General features: G+C 34.8%; 1 protein-coding gene across 2 annotated transcripts in view; it reads right to left on the bottom strand.

Moving 5' to 3' along the window:
• The window catches only part of LOC109847523 (probable cellulose synthase A catalytic subunit 8 [UDP-forming]), a 40,453-nt gene that overhangs the window by 24,145 nt on the left and 4,897 nt on the right, over positions 1-11,411 (bottom strand). The window contains exons 2-7 of one of the 2 annotated variants that reach the window (XM_020416751.1): positions 9,302-9,458; positions 8,902-9,125; positions 8,660-8,774; positions 8,339-8,528; positions 7,762-8,028; positions 7,333-7,678 (exon numbers count right to left, since the gene is read on the bottom strand). In XM_020416751.1, coding sequence (XP_020272340.1) covers positions 7,333-7,678; positions 7,762-8,028; positions 8,339-8,528; positions 8,660-8,774; positions 8,902-9,125; positions 9,302-9,458 — 1,299 coding nt within the window. The remainder of the gene's footprint in view (positions 1-7,332; positions 7,679-7,761; positions 8,029-8,338; positions 8,529-8,659; positions 8,775-8,901; positions 9,126-9,301; positions 9,459-11,411) is intronic. The other variant, XM_020416752.1, reaches the window with a different exon arrangement.

Below are 11,411 nucleotides of genomic sequence, written 5' to 3'. Positions count from 1 at the left end.
CCAACCCGCGCGACGGCGGGTCGGATCCATCCGACCCACGCCCACGCGGGTCACATCAGTCCGTCTCGCGCCCAGAACTGCCTATAACCTCCAAAACGTATTTTTAGACTGTTTCGATCGGTTTCTTCTATTCCAGAGGTTCCTAACTGTCTAGATATCATCTACAAACGTGGTTAGGTCATTATTAACTGAAGATAAGACCAAATCCATCATTCTTATCCGAAAACCCCCCAACCGAAGCCTATAAATACAAGCCTAAGGGCTCATTTCAGAGGGGCAGAATTAACATCAAGAGGGCGAAACGCTACCGAATTGGAGAGTAGAGCCACGAATTTACAGCAAGGGTTAGCAGATATTGACGATCTCCTGTGCATAAAGAGTGGAGTTCGAGAGATCTGAGACACGTCCCCTATTCTTCCGGATTTAAGCTTAGTCTTAATCTCGAGAAGAGTCGTGATCTCGCTTGGTCGGGATCATCGCTGCAGTAATTACTTCCTTCGTGAAGTAAGAGCTTTGATCAACTTAATATGTCAACCGGATCTGATCCGCGACGGTACAGGCAAAGATCCCACGAAAGCAATAGGCGATAAACACCCATTGCGTGTTGTTTGAAAGAGAGTAATAATCTATTTTCATTGTATTGAAAGTCTTATAAAAATGTCATCTTTGTTTTGAATTTATTCTAATGCCCGAAGTTGTAATGAATTCAGCAATGAAAACAATTTTCTATACAAACACTCCCTGATCCTGATCGCACCATCATCCATGTCCACGCAAATCAGTGCTACCGCACATCTAGTTTTGTGAATTGTAATTGTCACGAGGATGTGCCAGTTGGGGATGCTGACATAGTACCCCCGATCCCTATTCCAATTCAGCCAGACAGGGGAGATAGCTCTTCCCACCCCTCTGATTGGTCAGCGGAGTTTTCTGCTATCCATACTTCCTTTGCCTCCCTTACTAACCGAGTAGGTGCCATCGAGCAAGAACAAAAATGTCAAGGACAACTTCTGGACTCTATGCACCACATGATGCAGTCTTTTCATGAGTAGCAGCTCCGCCAGGATGCCTCCGCTCCACCTTTTGACTAGTGAGTTGGTATGTCCCCTGCACCCTTGCACTCATCTATATCACACTACATTGGGAACAATGTAGATTTTAAGCTTGGAGGTGTGGGTTGTTAATGTATTGATTGCCTGACCATGATTGCTTGTTTTTGTTTTATTTTTGTTTTTTTTCTTTGCTTTGTTTCCTCTCTTAAAAAATTATTATTAAAATTTTTTTAGGGAAATAATCTCCTGATGATGACATGAATCATTAACCTCTATAAATCACTGAACTAGATAGATGCTCATTAATCGGGACTATGACAAGTTTTTTAAACCACCTTTCAACTGATTATCAAAGACTTTTGATTGTAAGTCAACAATATGAGAGAACTAGACTTGAATGTTCTCTTGTCTTATACGATTTAGCATTTATATGGCTAGCATTATAACCATTAATCTATTGAGACAATAGGAGAATTAAATTTAGTAGACAAATAAAGCTGGTGAGACATTGAGCCTGAAATTGGATGCATTACATATCCAATCATGATTTTCCTTTCTTGTGTAATATTCTCCAATGGTGTAGGATACTAGAACTTGCATTGAATCTCTTCAAGACCACATATAACTTTTGTATGCATAAAAGGTGATTGAGGCACATGTATTTTTTGTTCATAGTCCACATTAGCCAAACAGCCTATCATGCGCTATTGTTTCTTTTGATTAGCCCCTTTGAGCCTGACCCTAATTTTTGTTGATTTAATCCATATATATAACCTTTAAACTCGATTGTATTCCTTACCCATGCCTAAGCTAGTGGAGCACAATTTCTAATATAATGGGTTATGTGAGTAATGAGGTGTAAGCTTGGGGTGTGAAAGGAAGTGTGTGTTTCTTTTTCATTTTCATTAAATTCAAAAAAAAAGAGGAGATGAATAAATTGTCCTCTTTATGGTGTATGTAATTGCGGGTGTCGAAAGAATTCATTAGGGCGTACTAAAGGGAGTAGTTGGAAGAAGTTCTTTAATAGATGATGGAGTTTGTGTGGATGTCATTGATCTTACTTTGAATCTAATCTTTTACAATTATCGCTCCACTAGTGATAGGCTTTCAACTACAATCCCAAATATCTATCCTACCCTTTTGATCCTAGCCTCATTACAACCAAATAAAAGACCTCATGATTTTTTTTGCATGCATTATTTTTTGAAGTGGTGGAGAATTAAGATGAGATGCAAGCTTATGGATTGGATACATCCATTCGGAAGAATTTTGAACGATATAATTTTATCCTTAAATACATGAGAGATTGAGAGTCCACATACCCTAAAGCGAGGTCTACCAATTTAACTACCTGAAGGTCTCAATTTTACTACTTCTAAATTGAAGGTAGTTACATGGATTACTTTTTCCTACTTTGACTTGAGAATTGGATAGGATGGCTATCCTTGACTTGTGATACTTTGACTTGAGAATTGGATAGGATGGCTATCCTTGACTTGTGACGCTTGTGATCGTAAATAAATTTTAAAATGTGATTTAGAATTGGATAGGATGGCTATCCTTGACTTGTGACGCTTGTGATCGTAAATAAATTTTAAAATGTGATTTATTGAGAGTTTCGAAAACTACCTTGTTGAGTCCCGATGAAACGTGTCTGTCTTGTGATATGTTTAATATTGGTTTAAGGATTGATGAGGGGGTGATCCCTACTGTATTTGGCTTTCACTCTTATTTTTTTATTGTTTATTTGCTTGAGGACAAGCAAAAGTCTAAGCTTGGGAGAGTTAATAAACACGTAAAATATGCATTATCTTAGTACGATTTACGGGTGTTTGATGCATATTTCGTATTTAGATCGAGGATACTGCTGTGATTTGTGTTCTTATATGCAGGTATTGGTTCAAGATTGAAAGATTTGATGATCGTTAGAAGTTAAACTAGAGTTTGAAGCAACATCGAGATTGAGAATGCATGGTTCGAAAAGAAAATGGACGCACGAATATGAAGAACTCAAATTTCGACCATGAACGAGCACAAAATAAGCAAGACAGACTCTACCACACCCTGGTGTGATGTGCACTGCACCATTGGACCGGCCCTGACAATATTTAGAAGACAGCTTCTGCCACACCCGAGTGTGGCATGCACTACACTTGTGCTTCGGACCTTATCTTTTTTTAGATTTTTTGGAGACCTATATATAGGTATTTTAGCTTAGGGTTTGGGGGACCCTTTTACTTTCTCTTAGCCGTCAATTAGTATCTAATTTAGAGTTTAAGTATTGAAGAAAGATGAAGGATTTCTTGTACAAGATTGGATTACAAGTCTTTATTTTAAAGATTTCAATTGAAAGATAGGTTAATTCTTTCCTCTTTAATTAATTTCTTCTTATGATTAATTTGCATGTTTACCTGATGTATTCTCTTATACCAATCATGTATGAGTAGGTTTATTGTCTAGGATTGGGAAAGAACCCAACTTTTTGATAATTGATAATGAATTAATGTAGGTTCTTGGTGAAAGTTTAAATCTTTAAACTTAATTTTTTGTGAATTAATTTTGTTAATTTGCTTGATCACCGGATTAGCAATCATAGGTAATTAATTAAATGACCGAAAGGTGAAAATTAATACTGGATCTCTAGAAATTAAGCAGGAAACTCGAACCATGAAAGTAGGCTAGATTACTTGGGGATTTGATTAGGATTAGCATAAAGTTTAATGGGTTTAATTTAATCTTGATTCCATGAAAGTATGTTAATTTGGATTAATTAGGCACGATCTTTAGACCTTGAAAGAGGCTTTAGATTAATTTAGGCTAATTCACCATTTTTAGTTTAAACTAACACGGAGAACTAAAATAATTCATCATTGAGCACCAAAGTTACGGTGAATACCCAATCATGGCCCTTCATTATATTGATTTTCACCCGATTAGCTGTCTATTTTATTTCTATTATTTAATCTCGTAATTTTAATCCCTTCTATTTTACTCATCAGTTTAGCAAGTCAAAAACGTGAAATTTGATAATTAACCCCTAGTCCCTGTTGGATCGACCTTAATAGCTACAACGAGTCTGTGCGTTTGCGGATTTGCCTATCAATATAGTAGAAAATCTACATGTACGATCCTACAGATGTTGATAGCCGTATGGTCACTTCATAGTCATATGTTCTACTCTGAAATGAAGGGGGAGATGTTAATGTTATTCATATGTGAGTATAGTCTCACATTAGAAATAATAAGAAAGAGTGATGAGTTTAAAATAGAAACTATGGTCAATATTTAATAGCTTAAGTTTATGATTTAAATTGATCCCTAACATTTGTTTTAAAGCCCATTACTCTCGGCGTGGTCTGATTACTACCTAACAAGGTTTTAAATATCGACCGATAAATTGATATTATCAGCGGTTTATCAGTTTTGGGGCCTTCTGTTGTGATAAGTTCAAATTTTAATTGGTTATCATTTTGGGTAGTCATCGGCGATAAAGTGGTGATAAAGCTAATAAATCGGCCGAGTTTAGCTATAAAATTATTGGATTTATCAGTTAGTGATCTTAAACATGTGTATTTACATTTGGTTAGTGATCTTAAACATGTGCATTTACATCTTGGTATGTTTATATTTCATTAAGTTTCTACAATTGGTTAGTTTATCTTGTTTTTTGCTTGTATGTTATTCAAGATTATATTTTAGGACATTATATTATGCATGCACACCCTTCGATATGACACTCTAATAAATGCTACTTATCCCGATATATCCCCAAAATCTGCTATCTGATATGGATTTTGACCGATTGATAAATTCTTGATAAACAATATTTAAAACCTTTCTCCCTAACAATCATGAGCATACAAATATTTTAGGAATATATAATCAACGCAAAAAGGGATCCATCAGGAGGCAAATACCTAACGATTACAAAAATGCCATGGAGTTCAAATCTTGAAATATATCTACTAATTAAGGCAATATGGATCACCTTCCTTTTGTAACTTGTAGAATTCAAACCAACGAACTAAATGCATTCATCTTAATTTACAGGTTCACTACCTTGAAGAGGGCCAGATAGTTTCAATCAACTTCAAGAAGCTATGCGTTTCATTTGTAACATAGAATACATGTACTATTAAAAACAGAAAATTTGACCCACCCCTATACCTCCATGCATTACAAGATTTGTCATATATATTTGCAGTGCTTGTTGAAAACCTATCCCATTCTAATAATGACGCAGCGCGGAAGTGATAACCTCGGAATCCACCAAGGGATGTTCTTTGAATCCACAAAGAACGATTTTCGAATCCACAAAGAAAATATTAAAGAAAAAATTTATTAATGAAAAATTATGCCTCTAGGGCTTACAATTCTCAGCTTAAATAGAAATAAACAAGACTCCTAATAAGACTAAAATTACAAAAAAATAGAAAATATCAAATTATATCCTGAAAAGACTCCCTATAATAGAGGAAACAAATCATGAATCAAAATTGAATTTGTTTCCTAATCTAATTTGACTCTAATATTGAATTTATTTCCTAATTTAAATAGACTCTAACTTTATTACTAAAAATAAACTAAAAGCTGATTATTTTCGGATTTCAGCCAAAACTGGGAATTACTGATGAGATTTTAAAAATTTGACAATCTGGTTGGCTCCGTCTCGTCGAGACAGGCGATTTACAAATATAATATGTCAGAATTCGCCTTCCGGATTGAAAAATATGATTTTTTTTTGCGAAAGTCAATAATACGTGTAAATCTATATTTAGCTCGTGATTGTCCAAATCCTCCATGAAATTGTCTGTTAAGTGTCCTACATCAGTCTCCCCTTGTTGAAAGAAACTCGACCCCGAGCTTATATTTGTTAGAATACTAGTTCCATTTTGTAACGATCAGCATCTGCCTTGTATTTAGCGTTGATTTTCTTCATTTGTTCTTTTACCTCCTCTGCTAGGACTTCTATATCAAACTTGTGTATGAATCTTTCCCATGACATGTGCATGTGATTAGCAACATGTGGCTCTGTAGTTGACATGCAAAACTCTTCCAAATATTTTCTTTGTTGCTTCCTATATTCTAGTGTCGGCGGTATCATCTCATCGTTGTTGAAATTATTGATGATCACTGCTTCCAAAAAAAATTCAACAATTTGACGCAGCGCGGAAGTGATAACCTCGGAATCCACCAAGGGGTGTTCTCTAAATCCACAAAGAACGATCTTCGAATCCACGAAGAACTTCGATCTTGTTGGCTCCATCTCGTCGAGATAGGCGATTTACATATATAATATGTCAGAATTCGCCTTCCGGGTTGAAAAATATGATTGTTTCTTTGCGAAAATCAATAATACGTGTAAATCTGTATTTAGCTCGTGATTGTCTGAATCCTCCATGAAATTGTCTTTTAAGCGTCCTACATCAAATAATATATAAAAATCTTATATAAAATCTCTTTCAAAATGATTCTCTTTAAACCTTAAGAGATCTCTATATCCATTTACAACACGGACCTAAACTATTTTCTCATCTTACTCATTCCAAATAAATTTATCTCTTCTGTCATAGCTACAGAAAGGACAATACCATGAAGTCGTCTGAAACTGATAATTCAAGCAAACATAATATAGAGCCATCAAGTTAAAATTATGATTGTAGTTTTTTAATCTATGTGAAGTTTCTAACAAAATACATCAAAGTCCATAATTATAATTTAGCAGGTATGCCAATAATCTACATGAAGTTCCTAACAAAATATATCTAAGTCCATAATTATAATTTATACACTCTTCAAGTCAAGTGGCATAGGCAAATTTATATTTAGCAGGGATGCCACTAACTAAATAAAGCAATTACTCACAATTGATAACTACTCTACAAATAAATAGTTAAAGCTTTCTGCTCCTTTCTTTCCTCCAATGGGGCTATTTCGCTCACATACTAAAGTTAGAAAAGTTAGATATTAAGTAAGGACAAGTAAATTATAGTTTGAGAAATATTAAAAAACCAACTATAATGAATAATCGCTTGGCTTATTGAGATTTATCTAAATTTAGTTTTATTCAAACCATAAAATATAAATCAAATCACTTTTGATTATATAACTAATTGAATTAGAACATATGTCTAACTAATGTTCTAAAAAAAGAATATGTCCTAAGTTACTTTTTCCAAAAACCATAGCATTCCACAACCAATCAACAAAAAAGAATATTTTCAAACTTCACCTGACATACTTTATTTTAATAACAAAGTGTCTTTGAGTAGATAAGTACCTTCATTGCCCTTCGCTCTTTTGCAAATGTTGGAGCTATGTGGTTTCTCAAGTAATCTACCTTCTTGGAGAAATAACATTCAGGAGATCTAGGCTCAACATTGAATTTCCTACAGAATGGCACCCATTTTCTAGCAAATTGACAGGTTTCTGATAGAGTTTCAAGGGTCAGCATTGCCGCCCCATCATCCGAGACATAACATGTTAACCTATCTGTAGGATAATCCACGGCCAGAATCGAGAGCACGGTATTTGATATGACAAGAGGTGACTCTTTCATAGGGTTTGAGATATTAACAAACACATCAATGGGGGCAAGCTGACATTCTTTTCCTGGATAGTTGTATCTGCAAATATAAGTAGTCCATAGTAAAACTTGTAAACAAGATCCATTGCACTGCTCTAAAACCAAATAAAGAATGTGTTTTACCTCAAACATAAACGTTCAGGATAGGTTTCCCTGTGAATAGGTTGCAATTTCGGAAGCTGGTCCAAAATCCAAGATAGGGAAAACCAGGCTTCACATATGATTGAAGTCAACCAAAGCCCATAAGCATTTGCAACAGGATTAAGTAGTCGATACCGAAAGAAAAATGCTAGTGCTACAAGACGAATGAGAACTACAGCTCTGTAGGGATTAATCCTTGAGGAGGGAATATGCACTTTTCTTGACAGAGGCTGGCGGCTTTCTTCATCCCTAACGAATGCAACATAATTAAAAGTTTAAAAGCATAACTAATGGTAAAAAGGAAATTAATAATCATGACTTCTATATGAATCAGAAATTTTGCTTTCCGATATGCTTCCGACAAACTGAATAAATTTTCATGGGCAGCACCAATTTGGATTTCAGTAAATATAATTTACTTCAGAGCCATAAAGAACCAAACAATAGAATGGGAAACATATACTTCTGGGACATGTATTTCACATATAAAAGAGTTTCACTTTCACCAAGTGTAGTGAAATTGAGTCAAATCCAAAATCATGGGCAAAGAAATTCATACTTTTCAAATTGGTCCCATTCCATTTCTGTAAGAGGACTAGACTCATCAACTTCAGTGACCTTTTCACTCCCACTTGCACATGATGATTTCTCCTGGGCAAGCTTCCATTGACAAAGCCTTTCCTTCCAGAGAGGATCTTCAATGCTCATAATGACTGAAGCTTGCGACTTCAATGAAAGCTTAAATGGATCTGATAAGAAAAACAAATGCAAATTCAAAACATAAAGAATGAGTAAGAAGAAAATGTTATCATGCATATACAGTTCATGGTGCTGCAGAGAGCATGTGTTTTATATTTAAAATATTCAACAAAGCGAATACCTAGATGACATGGAGCAAAAGCAGGGGAAGAGCTTTTCTTTTTACTCCAAATGCCAAAAGATGAATATGAGTGAGTAAAATTGTTTGTACAGCATGAGGACACCTCTGCATACACCTGCCAGAACAAGTTCATAATATGAAATCGATAAAAGGCTACTATATTAAGTTTACTATACTATAATGAAGAGCAGAATGCTCGGAAAGGATAAATACAAGATGATCATCTGAATTTAAGCACGCACCTTCTGAGTGATCTGGCAACTTCTTTCAGGCACATTTAGTGTAAGAGATACACTCTTTGGAGACTGAGGTATAGCGTTTCCTTCATTCCTTCTATAACTCACTGTATAGCATAATGCTTTCTCCAATACCAGGCTTTCAGAGCATTTTGGATCTTGAGTAAATCTTAAAAGATAATCTCCACAATCTGTGTTTGGTAATTCTTCAACTATTATGGAAGGGCTACCTGTCAAGTAAAACAGAGTTCACTACAACTATCATAATCTGCTTTGAAAATTTTAATTACACAAGTACTGCAAAATCACAGACCAAACTAGAAGCCTGCAGACATCTAAAATCCTACAGAATAATATAGAAAAGTTTTTATTTGAGCAAACCTAAGTATGCACTAAAGATACTTGCATTTAGGACATGACTGATTTCCAACGGTCAATATGAATTCATAGCATGTGCTGCAAACTGCACATCCACATTCATTGCAGGGAACAAGAAGGTTCTTGTCACAGTGCAATTCTAGTGAACTTCTACAAATTCCACAAGCTTGAGATTCCTTTTGGAGCTGTAAATAGAAAAATCAGTACCATTGTGTTATATATATAATATATATATATATATATATATATATATATATATATATATATATATATATATATATATATATATATATATATATATATATTATATATATATATATATATATATAGCAAATCTGGAGGCTAAAAGCTCATGCACCCCAGAAGTTCAGAAAAATAAAGTGAAATGAACAGACTAAAAAATAAAATATTCGCAGCAAAACCAACACGCACTATAATCAGCTTAGAAGAAGATAATGTTAATACCCACAAAACAGAGGGGCAAAAGATGATTAGAAATTAATGTAATCCAATTATTAGAAGAAGTTACAAAGAATCACATGATTTCAAAGAGGTTTATGGCTAGCAGTCTCCACCCAAAACAAAGGAGCCAGCAGAAGGAATTTGTAGCACAATCAGTTAGCTATGTGCATTTAGTGAAGGACCAAGGAGGCAGGAAATTATAGTGGAAGCAAATTAAAAAGGAAAATCATAATATAGTGGCATACAGAGAAGTTATTATGTGAATAATGAGAAATTGCTTCAGCTTTTCTTCTGAAGAAAACAACCCCATATACATTCATTCATCAGGTTAACATTTCTTCCTATTGATAATGCTAATTGAGGACTTTATTGAACCTATTGAGTCCATGACGATAAACAAAGCATAGCGTTTTTCCCGAATAGACTCGTCATCAATATGAGTAACTTGTTTACCATCACGACTAATGAATCAATAAAATATTTATATAGCTCACAGAATCATAGTAGCTATCTTGTTGTGAATCAGCTGAGTGTAACATATAACAAAGCGCTCCCAACTTGACAGACAACAATGACGCAAAAAATTACAAATGTGAAGTTGTGAACATGGAAATAAATAACTTCACAATATGCTGACTCAATAAGGATATCATTTCTTAAGGAATGAATAGTTTCCTAATCATGGTCATGCAAATGCTTGGGAATGCTTAAGGGCTTGTTTGGATTGAGGAGAATGAGGGTGAAGGGAAGTTAGGGGAACCATTCACCTCCATTCACCTTGTTTGGGAACACTTATTCAGAAGGCTACTTATTTTGCACGTTGGCCTTTTAAGGAAATACAATCTCATACTTGACACAAAAACACCAAATTTGATAATTTTTCTATTTTTTTAATAGTATGTATCCATCTCTGACTTGGTCTAGACCATTGCTAGCAACAGTAGTGACGTAAAGGGACTGGATATGAAGAGGATAGTGGTATAACTTATTTGTACTTGTTTTCTTCCTAAGTATACTGAAAGTAGTACAGGATTGTCTGCCTATTGAAAATAGCTTTCGGCTTGGATCTTATCCTTAAACAATGATGATGATGATGATACCTTTCAATGAAGTTTTCTTTTTTACATTATATAATAATAAAACTGGTAATTGAATATGTACTCAAATATTCAGACAGAATATCAATATTCATATTCTACTAAGATTCTTAACAGATGGAGAAGGATATCCACATTTACAAAAATATAAAGGAAACGGATTCAGAATGGCTACTGCGGTCATTTGCACCCCTAATCAGCATCATCTAATGGAAGCACTAATAAAATATGAAAGGATATTATGAGCAATACGCCAGACACCTAGTTGAAGGCAAATCCTGCTCAAGGAATATTATCAGCCAGAGAGAGTCTTTCCATGGAACCTCGAAAGTGACCAATCACACACATAATCGGAGTACCCTTGAAATTTCTAGAGCCTAGATAGAGGAGAGATATGACAAATATTTTGTATACTGATCCACATAATGTAGCACGTAAACTTACAGGAGCTATACTCTAGCTCCTCTTAAAGATGCAGTTGTTGCTGGCTTCCCAACTAATTAAGGAATGATATATCACAAACTTTCTGGATTCTAAGCAAAACACAATCTTGTTTTTTTTTTTTACGTGGTGGTGGTG

The sequence above is a fragment of the Asparagus officinalis genome, chromosome 7, assembly GCF_001876935.1.
Source record: "Asparagus officinalis chromosome 7, Aspof.V1, whole genome shotgun sequence".
NCBI lineage: Eukaryota > Viridiplantae > Streptophyta > Magnoliopsida > Asparagales > Asparagaceae > Asparagus > Asparagus officinalis.
The sequence above is the reverse complement of the archived record's forward strand: the minus strand, read 5'-3'. Positions and strand labels throughout refer to the sequence as shown.